The sequence below is a fragment of the Mustela nigripes genome, chromosome 4 (genome assembly GCF_022355385.1).
Source record: "Mustela nigripes isolate SB6536 chromosome 4, MUSNIG.SB6536, whole genome shotgun sequence".
In the NCBI taxonomy this organism is placed as follows: domain Eukaryota; kingdom Metazoa; phylum Chordata; class Mammalia; order Carnivora; family Mustelidae; genus Mustela; species Mustela nigripes.
Window position 1 is genome coordinate 182832750 of NC_081560.1, and position 20994 is coordinate 182853743.

At 54.3% G+C, this 20994-nt stretch overlaps 1 protein-coding gene across 6 annotated transcripts in view; it reads left to right on the top strand.

The window, feature by feature from the left end:
• The window catches only part of TACC2 (transforming acidic coiled-coil containing protein 2), a 188412-nt gene that overhangs the window by 109213 nt on the left and 58205 nt on the right, over positions 1–20994 (top strand). The window contains exon 1 of one of the 6 annotated variants that reach the window (XM_059398738.1): positions 5531–5984. The exons of the other annotated variants lie outside the window; for them this stretch is intronic. Coding sequence (XP_059254721.1) covers positions 5917–5984 — 68 coding nt within the window. The 5' untranslated portion in view covers positions 5531–5916. Of the gene's footprint in view, positions 1–5530; positions 5985–20994 lie in introns of those variants that run through there. 6 annotated transcript variants of the gene reach the window in all.

The window sequence follows — 20994 nt, forward strand, 5'->3', positions numbered from 1 at the left end:
GAATAACCTCACCCCCTCTAGCTTTTATACACCTTTTCTAGCCCAATTTCTTTTGTGCTCTTTTGAACTGCAAGCTTAAATCTTTTCTAAATTTAGGTAGGTATTATTTCCTAAAAAAATGATCTCAGGAGTTCTCCTACCATATCCATCTCAAACGAGCTGAATGAATTTGGTAAAGACAGAAAGATTTCGAGGCTCTTATTTCGTCTTCTCGGATGTGGTGTTTGTGTTACTGACTCCTCCTCCATGATGAGACTTCTTGGCACTAATTGAAGTTTTGTGTAGACCTGGTGTTTTCTGCACCAGCCTGGCTGCCTTTCTTCTCGTGGGCATCAAAGATTACCATTGCAACCTGCGTTGGTCATTTTGAAACAAAAGTAAGTCTCATCTCTCTTTACCCATTTCTCTTCTAGCACATTTTGGGGTGCCTTTCTGGGTGTGACAGTGAACCCCTCAATCTCCATTCTTGATCATGACAGAATTGAAAGGATTTACCCTCCGAAGGGTAGTTTTTAGAGCTGTCTTTGCTTGGAAGGAACTCTGGAAGGTCTCATGTGTAGATCTGGTATGAAATTGACAAGGAAAACGTATAGTAGATAGCCCTTTCCAAGAAGAAAGAGAAAGAACTTTCTGAAAGAGATGGGGTTTTACCTGAGCTTGTGCTTCAGCCTAAGAAAACCACTCAGGCTCCTAAGCACAAGCATATGAAGTTGATTGTTGGAGTCTGGAAGATGGATAGGTACCCGTGGCCCCGGAAGTGGAAGAACCCATCGATCTTCTCCCCTTTCTCTGCTTATCAGATGATTGAAGACTTTTGCCAGGACCTCTTCCCACGCCCTCTGAGGTGTCCCCTGCACGAGTTTATGGAGTCCTGGCTGTGCGTAGGGTGTGCTGCAGGGCTGGAGAGCAGAGTGCAGGTGCAGGCACGTGGATACAGTGGGATGAATGGCGTGAGCAAATGCCAAGGCTCTGACTTGCGAGTGGTTGAGAGAAGTCTGGGGCTCAGCCGGGACTCTCCCTCCCAGGAGCTGGCCCAGAGCTGGGGCTGATACCCAGGAGGCATCGAGAGAGCTAAGAAGGTGGGGAGGGGCTCCCCTCTGCAGTGAGGTCACAGGGAGGACCCTGCTTGCTCAAGGTCCCGGGTGGAGTGAGTCACGAGGTTAAGGCCAGGATATGGAATTGGGACGTCTTCCCGAAGGCTGTGGTCAGCTTTTGGAGCAAGTTTGTGTGACATAAAAGCTATATCTCCAAAGCCCAGAGAATGGAATCCCAGATCCGTAAATCCTGGTGGGGAAAGTGCCAGCAGTGTGCCATTCCTTGCCCCCAACCCCACCTCAGTCCTGTTCCCTGGCCAGTCCTGCCGGTCTCAGACTCCTGTTCACACTTGGATGTGGAACTTGGCCACATGGGAGGCCTGAGATGGAAGAGCTCCCACCAGCTGGAACCTCGGGGGAGGGCAGTGAGCACAGAGTTGTGGGACAGGACATGGATTTTGGGGGTCCCCAATGGAGGAGCGAGTTGCCAGCAGGCAGTGGTGGTCCTGGCGGAGCAGGAGCCTGGCTGGAGTTGGGCTCCCTAAAGAGAAGGTGCTCATGCTTTCCCTGCAGTCCCCACCGCGGGACGGGGGACCGTGGGGAAGGCCAGCGGCTGGAAGAAACAGGACCCGGGCCATTCTCCATCTGTGTTTACATTCTTCGTGCTCTCCAGATGGATTTTTTCTGTGATCTGACCTACTTTTCTTTAGCGTCTGTGCTTGGGCTAATTAGCAGTGCAGGGGTCCATCGGTCCTGTTTGGAAAGTGTGGCTGCTATGGCAACTGGAGACTTCTCCGAGGCCGCAGGCCGGGACAGAGCCACTCCAGTGTGTGTTTCCTGGGGTATCAAAGATGCTTCAAAGGGCTCGCCCTTCTGGACTGTGGCTCAGTCCCTCGGACCTCACTGGCATTTAAGAGTCTCTACCAGAGTTTCTCTCAGTTATAGAGGTTTGCTCATCTTTCCGGGATGTGTCAGTAACCTGAGGATAGGCTCCTCTTACTCCTCTTACTCATTTATAGGTCAGTACATGGCAGGTGTGTTGATATGTGTTGAATTGCTAATAGTTTTAGAAATGATGGGTGCATCCCTTGATGTATCTAGTTTTCTCGGGTTTGGGAGACATCCTGGGAGGGTTGGTAGGGGAGCCCGTTGCCTAAGTGGGCTTAGCCTGCATCAGGGTCCCAGAGTATGTGGCCCATGGTCCAAAGGCCCCAAGAGCGGCTGAGCTCCGGATCTCATTGCAGCCATGGTTAGGAGCTCCAGGGGTCACTGGTTTGCTCTGGAGGGGAAATGCTCTGCTCGGGGCGGCCCAGGTGAAGTCTCGAGAACGGGCTGGGAATGAAGAGGTGGTAGGGAAGGAAGGACCAGCCGGGCCGCGTGAAGGGGGTCCCTCCCGGAAGGTTCGGAGTCCACAGAGGGGAGCCACGGGCATGACATCTGTAGCCTCAGCCCCCGGTCCCCACCCCACTGGGTGCTCCGTGCGGGCGCATGTACCTGAGGGAGCGAGCGGTTAGAGCACTAACTGCTTGCGCTTTAGTAATTCCAGATGGAATCTGTGCTTTGTCACTGTACAGACTCATGATTTAGCCTTTGTGGAATGATCTGGGTGGGACAGGGTGAGTCGGGGAGGAGGGGGAGGCAGGGGACAGGCAGGAGTGGGAGGGGCGGGGGTGGCGTCTGTATCAGGAGTCGTCTTTGAGCAGGACCATAACCCAGGGCTGAGTCCGCAGAGCATCAGCGTGGGGTCCAAGCTAAGCAGCTTGTCTTGGGCGGCCTGGGCTGCTGTGGCAAAAACAGCACGGTCTGGGTGGCACAAACAGAAACACATACGGCTCCCAGTTCTGGAGGCTGCAAGGGTGATGGCGTGGCCGGGTTCCCAGCCAGAGCTATCTCACTGGTTTGCAGAAGGCAGCCTTGTTGCTTGTCCTCACCTGACAGAGAGGGAGAAAGGGCGGGGGGAGGGAGACCAGAGTGAGTGCACAAACTTGGGACGCACCTGCAGCCCACAGCAAGACCTTGTCCTTCCAGAACAGCTCTCCCTCCCCCACCCTTTTCTCATTTTACATTTTCTGTCGGCTCAGTTACTAGATGACCAAATCTGTTTCAGTTGTGTGTCAACTAAGCAGCAAGAAGTAGTCAGTGAGGGCGTGAGCCCGCCGTGCAAGCTCACCTTGTGTGGATTTGTGTGGCATCGCCGGTCCCCGTGTTGCACTTGTCTCTGCCCTGGTTCTTGGGGGGTGTTTTTGGCCTCACTGAGTTGGTGGCAGCCTGTGAAGTGTCAGTGGGCCCTGACGTTAGAGTTGTTGGGACTTGAAATAAAAGCAACTCATTTTATTGCTTCTCTGTTTCCTTTATGGCACTGACTTAGGGGAAAATGCTTCTCATAAAGAAGGAAAGAAAATTAGCACTGCTCAGCACCAGTTAGAGTCCTGCTCCTGGGACCCTATGTATACACATATATTATTTGATTTAACTTCCCAATATCCTGCAAAATAGATGCTTTCTCTCTTTTGCCCGCTGGGGAAGCAGAAGATCGGGATGGTTAAGTGGTTGGCTCCGGGCCACCCCACAATGGAGGAGAAGCCAGGATTTGAATTCCGGTCTCATTTCAGAGCTCTCTCCAATTTCTTGCAGCGAACCCCTACGTGCGAGAGCCAAGGAGGGTACCTGGATGGTTCTGTGCTCTCGCGCGTCACGAACGGAAAAGCAGATGGGTTCTGATTTTGCTTCTTCACTGCTGTAGTGCCAAATTTGGCTCAACGCCATACTCTCCGTGCCCAGGGAAGGGGGTTGCTTTCCTTAAAAACCCAAGTCTAGGTTAGGGCTTTTGGAATCTTCAGCTCCCCGTGATAGGGTTGCTGGGACTCCCAATGGCCCACAGGGCCCAAGAGATGGGCTGTCTAGTGGGAAGCAAAGCCTCGGGGCACTGGAGGGGAACACATGGCAGGATCCCCAAGCCCAGATGACACCCTGCCCTGGCAGTGAGTGACGAGCAGCCAGAAGTTGCTCTCCAGAGCAAGCCTCCTCCACCCTGACAGTGACCTTCCCTGCAAGAGGGACACAGTCATTAGCCGTCTTCATGGAAATGCAAAAGTAAACCTTCTCAGCGTTTCCTGGAAATTTCATGTTGCTGCGTCCTGGGAAACAGTTTTGATTTTTCTGGCTTTTTGTTTGACACTAATCTTAAACAGGCACAGAGGAAAGGCAGCCCACCATGAAGTCTAGTACGCTTCTGACATTATGAGCTGCAGACTGCAAAGGTCCTGTCCACATATCCTTGCCACAGTTTCAGAAAACACTCAGGGCATTGGAGGACATTTTCAGATGCTTTGAGCAGTTCTGTTTTCGTTTTGTTTTTCTTTTAACCCCAGTTTAGATGCATGTTAAGCTCACTACGCCGCGGGGTGAAGGCACACTGGGAAAGTGTAGAAGGGTTTTCAACTTACCCTCAGGGGCTCACTTTAATTCCCTTGTCTGTCTGTGTTTGGAGCTCTGAATGCAGTTGCACAGAAAGCAGAGCAGGGGCAAATGGTCAGGCTCTCAGGTGTGCCCCGAACCTCTGAACCTGAGACATGAAACCCTGCCCTAACAGCTTTTGGTGAGAAGGCGCAGGGGCCCCAGCCTTGAACCTTTCTGAGGTAGCTGGAGCCAGGTGGGGGCCCTGGCTAGGTAGGCATTGTTGTCCTAGCCAGGCTGTGGGGTGGGTGCTGGGGACACCACCATGGGATGTATTTAGAATCACAGAGATGGGCCATTGGTTGCAGGTCACAGCAAGCTGTCTTTTCCCTGGACACCTGGTGGCCTGGCCTGGGCTTATCAGCTTTCCAGGCCTACAGTTAGGATGAGCACTTGCTTAGGGCCTCTGCGTGGAGAATTCACCTGGTGGCCAAAGGTGGGGTTGCCCACCCCATGGCAGGCCCTGTGCTGCTTTCTCTCCGCCTTGCCCACCGTCCGCTGCCCACCGTCCGCATTGTGTCTGCATTGTGTGAGCAAATTGGAGGCCGGGCCTGGGCTCTCTGTGAGCAGGGGGCCAGGTCCTGGAAGCGCCATGGTAAACAAGCTTCTTCATCAGGTTCACGCTGTCCCCCCACAACCAAGGAGGCAGACGCCGGCAGTGAGAAACCGCACACATCTCATCCATTTCCCACTGCAGCCTGTTTACCTGCCCTCTCCCCCTGCACACACACACCCCAGGACGGGGAGGTTTCTTTCCCTTCCTCGTGGAAGGATGAGCCAGCCAGGGTGAGATTACCCCCACTTCTCTCTGCGGTCAGCCAGGCGGAGACCACCACGCCCCTCCCCCTGCCCCCCCTCCCCAGCCCACAGTGCATTTGCATTTCAAAGCCACACAATGCGGGCGGTCCGGGCGAGGCTGGGGGAGGCTGGGGGAGGCTGGGGGAGGCGGCGTGGGTGCCGAGGGAGGGTCTTCGCCCTCCCTCCTCCGGCCCGTTTCCGGAGGCTGCGTCGGAGCTTTGTGGAGATGCAGGCGTCGGGGCGCTCGGCGGTGATGACATCACCGTGTCACACACAGAAGCCGGTCTGCCGAGGGGTTTAGGAGCAGCTCCGCTTGGACCACACCGGCGCTCACGCTCACACTCGCGCGCCCCGGGCAGAGCCGCGCGCGCCGGCCACACTCGCGCACATCTTAGGCGCGCGCCGGCCACACTCGCGCGCACACTTCCGCGGCGCTCGCTCCCCGGGCTCCGGCTCGGGCCCTCAGCCGCCGCTCCCCGCCGCCGCCGCCACGGATGCCCGCAGCTGCTCCCATCTGCAGTGCAGCAGCCCCGGCCGCCGGCCGGTCCGCCCCGGCTCCCGGCTGCAGGAACCGCGCCAGGACGCTGGCCCCGCTCGCGGCTAGTGTGCTCGCCAGGGCGCAGCGAGGATGGGAGGGTCGCAGTCCCTGCAGCCAGTCCCAGCCAGCGACCCGAACCTGGAGGCTTCCGAGGCAATGTAAGTGCTCCGCCGGGCCAGCCCGAAACCTCCCCCCGCCCCATCCTCCTGGGTGGAGGAGAGGCTGCCTGGGCTTTGTTAGTGTCGAGTCTCCTGATGCGGGGGCAGCCTGGAACCGCGGCCGGCCCAGGATTCCCGGCAGCCTTGCGCGGCTTTGCCTGGTGGCTGCTCCTTGTAGCATTTGGTGCTCGCTCTGGAATGGGCATCTGGCAGCGCCAGGATACTGCCCCACCCCCACCAAAGGGGGCGGGGGGGACAAAATGACCCTCTGGCGTTCGATTTCAGTTCAGCAGGCCAGTGCATGTTCCGGGGTTCCTACCGTGGGCATCTTAACTCTGCACCCCCCGGCACAGTGGTATTTCCTGCAGCGGAACCGCCGGGCCTCTTGGGAAGAGCCCCTGAGTGTGGCAGCTTGGTGGCCATGGAGACAGACCAGTTTAGGGGCAGCTGGCCGCGTGGCCGGCAGATGGTGTGGATCATGGCTAGTGGACATTCAGTCCTCTTAGCCTAGGCATCCACACTCACTCCGGTGGACCCTGTTGGGGCCGAGGCTGCTTGCTATTATTTGTGAAGCCAGCCCAAGTCTTGTCATTGGTCCGCTGGTGGAAGCCGGGTTTGACTGTGCATTGATTCAGGAACCGATCTTTAAACCACAGAGCTGATTTGCCCAGAAGTGGCCTTTATCCTGGCTGGGTGTTAGTTGGAATTGCCATTTCTGTATGGTTTGCTCCATTTCCTCCCCAGGCATGTCTGGAGGATGGGGCTTACCGAGCTGATCTGGCTGCCAGGGGCACCTTTCGGCAGCTCAGGCTCATGTCCAGAGTGGGCCTTCCTATCCCTGCTTTACCTACTCTGCTTTCCCAAAGAGAAGAATGTGTTTCAGAAAAGAGTATTTTGGGGGAGTTTGGGGTGGGGCAGTAGGTAAAGTGGCTGGTTGGTGAGAACCATTAATGTGTTGATTAAACGATAAACAGGGCTTGGTCTGCGGGTGTAGTAGGGACCGGGGTAGTAGGGACCCGGTGCCATGTGGGCTTCCTCCTGGTCCCCGAGCCTGGGCTTCAATGAGGAGCTGTCTCAGTGCGGTGATGTCATGCGGGGCTGAGCCTCATGGTTTTCCAGGGTCTCTTTAGCCATAGTTAGGAGCAGGTGTGCACCGATCATTTGTCTTCATCCTTTTAGCTTGGGAAAGCGTCATCTTACAACAGGAGGCCCATCAAGCTGGAGACTTTTTTTTTTTTAATGCCATGAGCCCTGGACTACGCCTACCCTGTTTCTCGTCCATGTGTAGTATTGTTAGATGCGTGGAAATACAAACCACCGTGAAATGTTCCAGCCTGGGCAGAACAGAACAATTTCAACCCATTTTTTTTAAGTCTCTAAACTGGAAATCAGTGAGTTGGGGGGGGGGGAGTCCCCAGCTAGCTGGTTTCAGGTCTCAAGCCTGTCAAAGAGCAGACGGGACTTGGAAAAGACAATGTGACCACATGTTTGGGAAAATACGCTCCTCAGCCATTGGAAATTGAGCTCACCAGCCCCTAGTAGCCCCGCCCTCTTTCCTCATTGAGTTAACAAATGACCCCATACTCTGTTGGTTGAGGGCTGAGTTTGGGGAAGATTCTGTTTTAGGCAGAAGCTGCCTTTTGGTAAGGCCCCTAATGTTCTGCCTTGTGGGGATAGTGGTGTTGCAGTGAATCTCCAGTAGGAAGGGCCACATTGTGCTGGGAGCCGCTTATCAGTATTGTCTGTTGATTTCTTCCCCGTGCACCAGCCCGGGGCTTCTCTCCCGGAAGGGCTGCTTGACGACGTCTCTAAATATGGGTCTGTAGGATAGTCGCTCACAGATCCCACTCTCCATTCCCCTAACCTTTTTTTTGCAATGAAGAGAGAGGGAATGTTCGGGGCTGGTGCCATGTCTAGCAACTGCTCTTCTCTAAAATCCCAACTCTGCTGTCTCAGTAATCAGAGCTTGTTTTTCCAGTACAGGGTCACTCATTTACAGTCCAGAGGTTTAAAAAAATGTGTTAAGAGAGCACCCCTTTTCTGTACAGGCACAAGCCTTTCACAATAGTCTGTATTTCCATGCGCCTAAAAACGTGCGTGTGTGAGTAATACAGAACTCAGGGCAGCACCTGGTTCAAGGAGGAAAAAGGAGCTTCTGCTGTTGTGGGGGTTGCGGGGATGGAGGCGGACTCGGGGTGCACACCTGCGGAGACACCATCCATGAAACCTGGAATCCAGGGGGACCATTTCTCCTTTTTCTCTGTGGAAAGGTGGGCCTGAGCTGGGCCTGTGCAGAGAGTGAAACCCAAGGACCGAGGGAGGCAAGATGATCTGGAAGTGCCTGCAGGAATTTTGTTAGTTCCAGGATGTCTTTCCTTCTGATTTCAGGTTTGGGGGGTCTTTGGACAGCTTTTGTACCCCCAGCTGGTGGTGTTGCTCTGTACAGAGTGCAGTCTGGTAAGCGGGTCGGGGTGGGGTAGGTGAGTCCTGGGTCTCCTGCTTGGTCTGGAGGAGCAGGAAGGCCCTTAGTGCTGGGAGGTGGGGCAGGGGCTTGGAAGCTCTAGCACTGACCCTGCCTTTGCTCCTCCCGGGGTGGTCCCCAGACTCTGCATCAGCTTTGCCCAGGAGCTTGTTACAGATGACCTCAGCACCCCCCCTCCCCCACCAGACTAGCTGAATCCAAATCTCCACTTAGCCAGAGTTTGTTATTTATTTATTTATTTTTTAAAGATTTTTAAAAATATTTATTTGACAGAGATCACAAGTAGGCTGAGAGGCAGGTGGGGAAGTAGGCTCCCAGGACCCTGAGATCATGACCTAAGCCAAAAGCTTAACCTACTGAGCCACCCAGGTGCCCCGAACCAGAGATTTGTAAAGATGCCAGGTGAGTTGTATGTAGAAAAGGGAGTTTGAGAAGCCCCAAGCTAGCTAGGCATCTCCGTCCTGGTCCCTGAGGAACTCTGACCACTTCTGGGCTGTTTCTTCGCTGTCCGGGAAAGAAGGTCTGGTAGCAGCAGTAGCCCCTGTTTCCAAACAGAACAGGAGTGGCTCAGAGAGAAGAAATCCTCTGCAGAAAACACTCCTTCCCAGCGTGGATGGCTGGACAGTGCAGGATTGGGGGTGGGAGTGGGGGGGGAGGGGACAGGAAGTGTTCCAGGGAGCGTGGCAGCCGCTGTGGGTCAGACTGGCCGCTCCTGCCTGTGCCTTCCCTCCCCGGCAGCCCCTTGTGGCTCAGCCTCTGCTAAGTGCAGCAGCAGGAAGTACTTTACCCTTTGTGTGGTTGGAGCCGCCCCCCCCCCCCCCCCCCCTTCCCCGGGGCCCCGATCAGGATCAGCTAGGGGAACCCGTGCCGCCCATGCTCCTGTAGATCAGAGTAGGAGCGCCAGGCCAGGTGGAGAAAGGCGAGGAAGCCAGGAGCAGCCGGCCTTGGTGGGGGGGGGGGGGGGGGGGGTGGGGAAGGTTGCACATGGTGGCAGGGATGCAGTGAAGGTTTTAGCTCCTCTCGGGACTAAGAGAACGATGTCGCCTTGGCCAGGACAGAACTGGATTGGGAGCCTGGGGGAAAGTTGATGAGTTTGGGCTGCGGTTTGATGAGCAGGTGGGATGAGAACAGTAACTGAGACAGTGGCCAGGCCAGGGAGAACTTGTGGGTGGACCTCATGGCCGGGGGTGGGGGCAGGGGACAGACCTGTGCACCCATCTGAGTCACAGATGAGAAAGCAGAGGAAGCAGAGACTTGGGCCCTTCCTTTTCCTGTGGCTCCCCATCCTCCGTCCTGTCTTTCCATCTGGGAGGCTGTTCAGTCCCCACCTGCCTCCCAGAGTTTCTCAGAGGGGAGGACCCTTGTCTGTGAAGACTCAGAAGACAAGAGCACCGGGCTGTGACAAAAGTGGGGACACTATGTGCCTGGAAATTGCTGTCATTTCAGTAGCTCGGAAGGGGCCGGAGAGGGCTGCTGGAGCTCCTGATAAGGATCAGTCTTTAGGCCTCCCTGGATCTTTCTTGAGGTGACCCTTGGCGAAGTCATTTCACTTAAATGACAGCATCCCTGCTGCGGGCTGCAGGCAGCAGTCCAGCTCCAGGAAGTGCCTTTCACTTTGTATATTAGCGCTGGACGAAATTTAGTAGTTTTGTTCCCCCGACCCTCCGAAGGCTGGGCAACTGGGCGTTGCCCGAGTCCTGAAGGAACCTGCCGGGGACTCTTAGTTCAGGTTGCTGGGACAAAAATACCACAGCTGGGGGCGCTTCAACAGCAGACCCTGATGGCTCTGGGTTCTGGGGGCTTCAGGTCCCAGGTGGTCAGGGTGCGGACAGATTTGGTGTCTGGTGAGGACCTTCTTCCAGGTTTACATATGGTTGTGCCCTCCGTGCTTCCCTGGCCACAGCCAAGGGAGCAGAGATTTGTGGTGGGGGAGAGAGGGGAGGAGGATGCCGGAGGACGGAGAGGGGAGGGGGCGGCGAGAGGGAGAGATCTGTGTCGTCTTTGAAGGACGCTGACACCATTCACGAGGACTCCACCCTTCTGACCTAATTACTTCCCTTAGGTGCCACGTCCAGATGCCAAACACACTGGGGATTAGAGTTTCAACAAATGGATTATTGCCGGGGGGGGGGGGGGGGGGTGTTGCAAAAACATTGAGTCCAATAGCAGGTGCTTTTCCTTGGCTGTCGTTCCTAGATGCGTCCAGTATGGCCCCTGTTGCCTTTTACTGCTTTCTCTGTGGGGCTTACCTGTAGGCTTTCTCTAAGGTGAGCTGACGGCCAAGAACATTCCAAGGCCCTCCAGGTAGCTGCCGGTTGCCCGGGAACTCATGCTGTCCCTTTCTGCGGGGGCACTGGGCTGGGGCGCCACCCACGGGATGGTGGGGTGAGGAGCCAGGACGGGCGAGCGTTACCTCTGGGTCAGTGGAGTCTGGGCCACTCTCCCCGCCTTGACCCTCAGCCCCCGTCCCCATGTTTCTTTCCACGGTCTGTGGGTTCTTTCTGTGGCTCTGTCTTTGGTTGCCTAGGAACCACTTCAGCCAGCAATGTGATTGGCTGTCCTTGCCAGCAATGTGATTGGCTGTCCTTGCCAGATGGATTGCCTGAGATGGGCGAGTTCCTGGGTAAGCAAAGGATGTTGAATAATTCCCTCCTCTCCCCTTAAGATTGATGGTGCGGACTTGGGCACTGCACACAGTGGCTCCGTGAAAACCAATTGTTCGTGGGCTAATGCTTGGGTTTCAGCCTGGGTGGGAGTCCTGGGGCGTGGGACTGGCTGGCCTCGAAGAGCAGACTTAGCCCGAGTCGCTTGCACACACCCACCCTTCGTGGGCAGTCGCTCAGAGGACACTGTTTGTACTTACAGACTCAGGTTAGGCGTTGTTTCTGGAGAGCAGGTGTGTGCTGTTTGCGTCACGGAACATGGAAACAGAGCTGGATGCTGCAGTGGGAAAGCCGAGAGTGAGGGGTTCTGCAGCCCCCGGCCCAGCAGACTAGATTTAGCAGAAACTTTATAGAACTTTTATATCCGTGAATCCTATGAGACACGCACTTCCACCCACATTTTATAGGTGAGGAAACCGAGGGCTTTCTGAGGTTGGGAGAGCAGTCGGGGGCTCAGCAAACATTTTCTGTAAAGGGCTGAAGAGTAAGTACTGTGGACTTTGCAGGCCATATGGTCTTTGTTGCAGGAACTCAGCTCTGCTGTTCAAGTGTGAAAGCAGTCACAGACCATTAGTAAGCCATTGTTCTAGGCAACCCTATTTACACAAGCAGGCAGTGGGTCATAGTTTGCTGACCCCCTGGCCCCGGTCATACAGCTGGTTGGGGTGGCACAGGGCTCCGTGTCCCCCTACCCTCATGACCGTATATGAGCTCAGGGATCCTCAAGTCTTTGGCCTGGGCCAAGCTGATGTCTCTCTCTGCTCTCCCCAAGATGTCTCATGGACTTGAGTACTATTACATACCAAGAACACCTGGTCTATACCTTCCCCTCTCCTCTGAGCTCCAGCGACTCATTTCGTGTCTCCTCTCGGGTTTCTGACAGAGAGCTCGGGCTTTGAGTATCTAAAACTTAACTGATGACTTTCCTTCTCTCAAACACAAATAACCTATATACACACCAACCCAGTCCCAGTGCCCCTCCCTGTCTCAGCGCATGGCTCCCTAGCCAGCCAGCTGCTGCACCCAGAAACCTGGTAGTAAAGTCTGGTCTTCTCTTCCCTCTCCTTCCTTCTTCCTTAAACAGCCTGGATCATGGCCCTTCCCTGTGTCTGCTTCCCATAGCTTTCCATCTGAAGTCCTAGCTTCCCTGTGTGGGGGAGGGTGCTGCAGGACTGGCCTCCCACCTCCCCTTGCCAGCTGCTCTCCACCCACACTGAACACCTGTCAACTCTTTGAACATGCAGTGCTCAGCCACCTCAGGGCCTTTGCACGTGCGGTAGCTGGTCCAGAAAGCATTCTGCGCTGTGCTGGCCAGACTGGCTCCTTCTCCAGCTTCAGTCCTCCATAGCTTTTTCTGCCGTTACTCTCCAGTGCTGTCCAGTAGAACCTTCTGGGATGATGGAAAAGTTGTATAATCTGCACGGCCCAGGATGACCGCCACCTAGCCACATGTGGCTTTTAAGCCCTCAAAATGTGGGCAGCCCCTCCAAGAAACTGGATTTTAAATTTTAATTGAAATTGCTGCGTCTGGCAGGAGACAGTTGTATTGGACACCACAGCTCCGTAGCCTGCTCCTGTGTGAGTTCTTTGTAATTCTCTGCCTGTTGGTAGTTATTTGCAGTCTCTTTCCACGGGTCTCGTCAGAATGGAAGGATCCTGAGAGCGTTCTGTTTATCCTGCTTGTCCCCAGTCTCTCACACAGCACAGGACATGCTCGCTAAGTGTCTCGTTGAACGCATATAGCACAGTCATAGGCACACTGAGCCCACGGAGGGGGACCTGCTGCGGGGACTTGGGGGGCAGTGGGAGCTTGACTGGACCTCAGGTGTTAAGGTCCTCCGGGCCCCATGTGAGGACTGGACCCACGGCCGCAGGGACAGCCAGTTTGGTGATCAGCCTGCCTGTCGCCACCGTGTGGTGACACAAGAGCCAGCCAGTGCTACTGGCTGAAGGATGTGTGACCCTGCCTAAATGCTTGTTCCCACAGCGTCCCAGGAAAGTGCACCATGGCTCAGCGGCCCGCAGGTCAGCTCCGTGACAGCTGGGGCCTCTCTCTGCCCGTCTCCCATTCTCCCCTCTCACATGGTTTGCTCTTCTTAGAGAGCTGTGCGCTCAGCTCTGCACTCTCTCTGGCCATCTCTCGGGGGGTGTCTCTTGCTGCCTTCATCTCTTCCACCTCAGGAAGCCTCTTGGGTGGATGAGGCAGCTCCTGCCTGAGCTCCAGAGGCTTCAGAGGAGGTGGGGGGCAGAGGGGGAGAGTGTGGGGGGCGGCAGAGGGGGAGCGTGGAGGGCAAACTGCAGTGGATTCCTTTTGTTTCTGCGTTCTTAGCCCTTCTCCCGGGGCCAGGAAGTTGGGTCTTCTGCACAGGTTCTGCCCCGGCTCTGCAGGAAAGTCCCTGCAGGGCTGGTGGGCTTCCCAGAGCACGTTTTGCACCTGTCAGCCCTCCTGATTGCGGAAGATTGTTTCTGGGTTGGCCCCTTCCACGGTTTCCTCTGCTTGGTCCTTAAATGGAGGCAGGAGCAGCCTCTGGCTCCAGGCAGGGGTGGGAGCAGCCCCCCTCCTCAGTTTGCTCTGTGTCCTTGGGCGGCTGAGAACACAGGCCGACTGTCGGGCCCAGGGTGCTGCTCTCAGCATTCGGGCTTCACTTACTCCAAGGTGTTTGTGGAGACCCAGAGTCGGGGAATTTTAGAGCTGAAACGTCAGGATCTTAGAAGTCATGGGGAGCCTATTTTTGCCAGAATGTTGTTTCAGATCCCACAAGCCCATCATTTGTGAAACACCACTGGGGCCTTTCCTGCTGATCTTCATTCAGAGAGTCTGGCAGTCATTTGAGTCTCTTCCCGTTAACTTCCGATTTGCTAAAAAATATATTTTTAGATGGACTGTATCGTTTGATGAGCAGGGACTGGGGCTTCCTCCCAGGGCAGCAAAGTAGCTGAGACTGCAGATTCTCTCTCCCCAGAGGAAGGCAGTGGATGGTTAATTTGGGGATAAAAATCATGGACCGTGGGCCCATGACCGTGGCCTACCCTTGTGTCTTGTGTCTTTGCCCTAAAGTATCATTTTTTTTCTGATTCCTTCCATCTCCTCAGGGATGCTCAAACGATCAGTTTCCAAAAAAGGTGGTTGTTTACCAGGTTCATCCTGAGTGGGACTTGGCTAAAGATAGACCATTTGTTGAACTTGAAGCTTGGCATCTGTTAGAGCTTGGGCTGCTCTTTGTCTGGGCTGGGGGAAATACTCAGGGGAGCAGAATGTCAGAGTAAAAGTTCCCAATCCGTGTGTGGCTGGCTGGCTTTTGCGGGGGGTGGCGTTTCCCGAGGCTCTCCCCGCTAAGCACCATCTCTAATGGGGATCAGGTCTGGGTCTCTGGAACTTCAGGAACAGTCTGGATCAAAGGGGCCCAACTTCTGAGAGTTGTTCCCCTTAACCATTCATCAGGGCCCTGGTGGAAGTTCATAATGGCTAATTGTTCTGCTGAGGGAGGCATGCCTGGAAGTGGGAGTATTTTCCAGGAAGAAGGCTGGAGAGGCTGGCTTTACTTTAGGGAAAACATCTGTACACACGTAGGTCATGCGTGGAATTTCCTGGCCCAGCCTCGTTCTGAGGAGGATCCTGGGACTGTGTTCCTTTCCTCTAATGCTCAGGGGAGAGAGAATGGCCCAAAGGCACACTCTGCAGGGCAGGGCTGTGGGGAAGAGAAGGTCTCCCACAGCATCAGTGTCTGAGGGACCCTGCTCTTGGGGAAGAAGATGGAGGGGACTGGGCGTAGAGTGTGTATGAGGCTGTGGGGTCGGAGCACAGGGCCAGTCTGGCCGCTGAGGCACGACAGCCCGAGTCTGCTGGGCGTTTTGACTCCTGAACCAGTGACTGGCAACGTTTGTAAGTGCTGGATGGGAAGTTTTGTGACCAGGAGCCTGGGATCTGGTAGGGTGTCCCTGGGCAGAGGTGTACCTAGAATGTTCCTTCCTCAGAAGGGGTTTGCCTGTGGACTTAGCCAGGCACCTTTGGTGGAAGGTGTGGACGCAAACCATTCAGAGTAACTTAAAGACCAGAGGTCTCCTGTGTCTCCTGTGACCAACACGTAGGGTTCTTCCAGGGATAGTTACCAGGACGACTTTGGAAAAAAGGACCCTGCTCCCTCCTTCCCCTCTGGAAGAAAGCTCCGAACCACCTAAAGTGATAGGGTTGGTGGCCTTTAGGATCATTCTCTGATGTCCAACAGGGGACCTGCCCCTGAGACTACCTGAGGCGACCCCTCTGACCTGGCACCCTAGCTGCTGGGGGAGCTGGGTGCCGCAGCCTCTGGTACTGTCTGCACGGACCTGGACACACCAGGGCAGAGGGGCGAGGAAACTGGGGAGCACTGGAGTGCGCGGCTGGTCTGTGATGGATCTTGAGCCGCTCAGCTTACATCTCCTGCCCTAACTGGGATGTCTCGGGAGGCAAGCCTGCTTGGGGACAACTCAGGTGTTTTGACACCTGTAGTGAATATCTTTAGTGACCAGGCTTGAGAGACGTGACCTGAAGCCCAGGGAAGGGGAAGGAGCAAGAGGAGGAGGACAGTTACGTCTGGCTGGAAGCTTCCAGCAGTGTTTTCCTGCTGATTGTGTTTCCCTCCTGCTGAGGGAAGGGGCTCCACGTAAAAAAGGATGAGGTATACTGTGGTGGAAGGTGGGGCCTGACGGTGCTGTCTGTGCGGATGAGGGAAAGTGGGACTTCGGAAATGAAGACGTGTTCGTGCCCCAAGTCTGTCACGTCCAGTTGTTCTAGTAACAGATGGGGGAAGAGCCTGTCGGAGCCAGCCCCTCGCTGGGATGTAGCTCTCAGCACCCCGCCTGACTGTACAATCCAGGGGCTGCCTCCAGACTCTGGGGCCACCTCAAGGTTGAGCTGGGGCCCTGTGGTCACCAGCCACCTGCTCCCATGCACAGGACCGTGGACAGGGGCCTGAGCGGAGGCTGCAGCCAGCAGAGCTCTCCTGGCCTCTCTCTCCCTCCCTCAGGGAGGCCCTGAGTCCTGTCCCTTCACATGGCCTCCGTGGGCCAGGGCAGGGTTCTGTCTCCTCACTAGATGACTGGGTGACTGTGGGTCCATGTCTGTGGCCAGTGTACTGTGGTTGGACCAGAGAGCCGGGCGGCATTAAGATGGACAGGATGCCTGACGAACAGACCCACTGCTCCCAAGAAAACATGGGGAGAACGTGCTCACCACAGACAAGCCCAGCTCCGCTGTTAGGAGCAGCACGAGGTTCGACAGAGGCCACCTTGAAAAGCTAGCGGAACGTGGCGCTGGCTCAGTGCACAGCTGTCCTGGTTTCCCGGACGTGTGCGCTGCCAGCCGACTCTGTGCCCGTGGAGCCTCGGTCACGACATCTGCACGGTGGGGTTAGCACCCCCGCCCCCTCCCTGTGGCTGGGAGATTCTGCAGCTGGAGAGAAGAGGCATGGTCATGCTGGCGACGCTGGGGAGCACATGCACATGTTTGTGAAGTATTCTGCTCGTGGGTTTTTGTTTGTTTTAATATAGCATAATTCCTAGTGAAGTCTGGGGAAGAAAACCCTGAAATGCTGGCACATGGTGCCAAAGGATGCATTAGTATCACTCCCCGAGAAAACCCCATAGTGCCTGTGAAGTGGAAAAGAAGGTCCTGGCGTCGGAAACCAGCCCGCTCGGATGGGCTTTCTCAAATAATGCCCTTTCGTCCTTGTGTTCGCTTTCCTGGCTTTACGCCGTGCCTTTCCCAATTTATGCGCAAAATAGGTCATGTTATGTTATGTTATGTTGTATCATATTATGTTATGTTATGTCGTATTATATTGTTATGCTACATTATTACATGTTGTGTTATATTTGTAATTTCCTGAATACTGCCTTTCCCCCATCTCCATACGTGACTACCTCTTCTAAAACTCAGAGCTTAAATTCCTGGCATGGTGTGTGGGAAGGAACCAGAGGTACGGGGGTGATGGGTAAAGGCTTGCCTGGAGAAACTATAAATTACCCAAATCTCAGGGGCCTTGGGAAGTATTGCCCTCATACCCAGGTGTAATATTTGATTGGTTTAAAAAAATATATATATATATAATATATGTATATATAATACGTATATATATGATGGAATTGGACCAGTCAGGTTGTAAGATAGAAAAATAGAAGAAGCCAAAGAGGCACAATGATGGCTGGGCCCTTTGTACCTTGGAGGCCACTGTCACGCACAGACAAAGGAACCGGTATGCAAAGAGCTCACAGTCTCCTGGGGGAGGCTGATGTTGTGCACCCCAAACATGCACTTGGGTGTTTTAGGCACTGGGACGGACACTTTAGCGTCTAGTGGAGATAAAGTAATGGAGGGCTGCATGGAGGAGGGGCCATCCTGCTGAACCTTCCTGAGCAGGTGTCTGTTGGGCAGGAGGGCAGCCAGGTGGAAGGAACAGCAAGAGCCAGTGCAGAGGGGCCGGGAGGGTCCTGGAGGGCTGGGTGTGGGGGACTAGAGGGAGATTGCAGGGGCCAAATCTTGGAAGGCCTCGCAAGTCGCACTAAGGAGTTCGGGCAGCCGTGGGCAGCCTTTGATGGAGGAGTCTTGTGACCAGATTTGGGTGTGTGTTCAAGGGGCAAGGGAGAAGACAGCCCACCTTTATTTCTTTATTATGTTCCTTGTCACATAAACTGTAATTCTGAGTTTCCAGATTTGCCACTGAAGATACTGGGCAGCCTTATTCATAGACTTAAGAGCCGATCTTCCTCTTTAGAGCTGTTTGAAAACTGGCTTTCCTGAAATTCTCCCCCGAGGTCCCTCTTAGTTAATAAAGAACCTTCTAGTTTTATGCCCCCATAGATAACGGTTTAGTGCCTGCACGGCTGCCCATCTGGGGGCTGTTTGGAGTAGGCGGGGCTGTTCTTCAGGGTACAAGAGGACATCTGTGCAGGGCCCACGATTCATCCCGACTGAGTGAATATACAGCATCATTTTACTTGGATCTCATTATATATGTAGACAGAAATAATTTTGGGGTTTTTTTTTTGTCTTTTTCCTGAGAAAATGTATGGCTTTATAGCTAGCCTCGCAGATGAGAGCTGCTTAAAGGGCTGGTCTGACCCCAGGAAGCCAGGATGTGTGTGCGATTGGCTGGAGCAGGTCGGCCCCCAAGGGAGGCGGCGGTGGGAACTTGAGGAATTTGGAAGGAGCCATGGTGGCTGGAGGCGAGAGGGAGAGAAAGGCAGCTGCGTGGGGGAGAAGCAGCGCTAGCAGGGCGAGGGGCCTGTGCGGGGGGCCTTTTGGAAGCGATAAAAGAAAGGGAGGCTCCCAGGTGAGGTTTTTGAAGCAGGAAGGACAAGGCAACGGGGAGGGATAAGGCCCAGGCCTGGCAGCTGCGAGGAAGCCATGGCATTACTCCGCAGCAGGAGGAAGGGATTTGGGGGACGGAGTGGAGGTGGGGCTGTCCAGGCACCAGGGTCCTGCTGCAGCGCCAGACCCTGGCTGGGCACTTGGAATTCTCCCAGGAGAAGGAGCAGCATCTCAGGCTTTGAGAGGCGCCCAAGCCTGGAGTTCACCCCAGGCGTACGTGTCAGTAAGCAGCGGGCGTTTTCTCCTGTGTGGGACCTGGAAAGAGCTGGAAAGCATTTGATGCACGGGGAGGGGAAGGTCCGGCTCACCTCTGGTTGCCCCGCAGACGAGCCCCCCGTTACCTGCTCGAGCACCAAGTGTCTGTCCCTTGCTCTCTGTGACGCTGGCTCTCTCCTCCTCTTTCTCTTTCTCTTTCTTTCGGAGGCATTGCTCCCACATCCTGGGGTGAAAGTGGTGTCCAGGGCGGAAAGCAAGGATTTGCGGGGCCTCCGTCTTGAAATAGCACATAGGAGAGTGTCTGGTTCTTCTCCTGTATCAGAGTATTTCTGCATGTTCTCTGGTGGAAACGTTTTCCATCACTGAGGTCTTCGTTGTAGGTTTTGTATTTACTTGTTTAGCAGCTCTGGAATGATTTATTTATTTTTTTTTAAAGATCCTATTTATTTGAGAGAGAGCGTGAGCACAAAAGGGGGGATGGGCAGAGGGAGAAGCAGGCTCCCCGCTATACAGGGAGTCTGATGCTCTATCCCTGGAGTCTGAGTTCGTGACCTGGGCTGAAGGCAGACGCCTAACTGACTGAGCCATCCAGGTGCTCCGGGAACGATGATTTGGTTGATGGATTTCCGTCATCATGTCTGATGTTGAATGGGCCAATCCGTTCAGTCCTTTGTTGGCCTTGACCTCCTGAGCCAAGCAAATGAACCCCTCTGGTGTTGGCTTTTGAAGGAAGTGCAATATGGAATTGTCAAGAGTCAGAGCTTTCCCATCTTAATTTTGGGCAGCATGTGTCAGATTCTCCATTCATACCAGAGTATGTGTGCTATCACCTCCTTCCGCTTGTGCGAGCCAAAATCCGTGATTCTTTCTTTTTCTTCTAATGCTTGGCCCGTCGGCATGTCCTGTGACAAATAAAGAAGAGATAAGCCCCTAATTATTTGCTTCAACTTTCATTAAGATTCCAGCTGAAACCAGAAGCATGACTTTTAAAATAGTAGGACCCTTGAGATAATGGAAAACTTGGAGCCTTTGATGCAAGAGATTTGAGAAGACAAAGCACAAAGGGCTGCCCTTGTCCTAAAAATAAGGGGGAGGGCTGGGGCTTGTTGGTAAGTCGGAGGGCTTGAAGGCATGAGGACTGGAAATAATTGTCAGGTGGTGGCCGTTGTCAGATTTATACCTTACTCTGTTCCTTTTATCATCCAACTGAGTAGTGTGGTGGCACAGAGGTCAGCTCTGAGAGTCTATTTTAACTCAATTGGGTTATTGTCACAAAACCCTTAACCTTGGGACAGTTTGCTCCTTTGCTGTGGGAAATCGTATCTATCATTGGAGCTTTGTTCTATGTAATTGAAATCTGAGGTTGCTTCTCAGCCTTGTCATAGTCAAACCACTGATTACGGCTTTGATACTTTTGTTATTAAATCGACTGCTGTTAAGAGATGATTCAGGGTCCCTTGAAGTCAAGAAAAACTGTCTTCTTTCTTTTTTTTCTTTATTTTTTTCCAAGATTTTATTTATTTATTTGAGAAAGAGAGAGCTGAAGCCAGCGAGTGCACCAGCGGGGCGGGGGCGGGGGGAGGCTACCGAGGGATGCCCCGCTGAGCAGGGAGGCCCACATGGGGGCTCCGTCCCAGGACTCTGAGATCATGACCTGAGCCGATGGCGGACAGTTAACTGACTGAGCCACCCAGGTACCCTGAGAAAAGCTATCTTCTTTCTAGTATCTGTTACAGTGACAGAAAAAGGAAATGCTTATCTTAGCCAAAACTTTTTGAAAGCACACTTGGGATCTCAGCTTTTTCCTTAACCTGCCATGGGAGTCTCGAGTCTGACTACTCATCTTTGCAGCTGTTTCTCCCTCTGTCCTTCCCCCTTGCTTGTCTAGTGCAGGGCCCCACCTTCTGTCTCTGGACTCCTGTCTCCCCGCCGAGGTGAGGTGCTGTCTCCCTCCCCCACTGCTGCCTTGCTGCCCTTGTCAGAGCAGTCCTGGTGGCCTTGAAGACCATATGTAGGGGAAGTTCTTCCCCATGTGAAGCCCTCCCCAGGCTCTCCAGCTCCTCAGGGCAGACTTTCTCCTCCTGGCCCTCTTCTTTTCCCCAGCGGTTGGGGGGCCCATAACTCAGCCTGCCCTTTGCAACTGGCAAGCCCCTTCCCACCTCAGGACTCACCATCTTGTGGTTCTCTCTGCCTGGAACCTTCTTTCCCCAGCCCTGGGATGACTGGCTCCTCCTTCCCTCATCATGTCTGTCTTCATGTCTGTCTTCCTTTCAGGGAATGCAAGAGAGAGAAAAGCTCCCC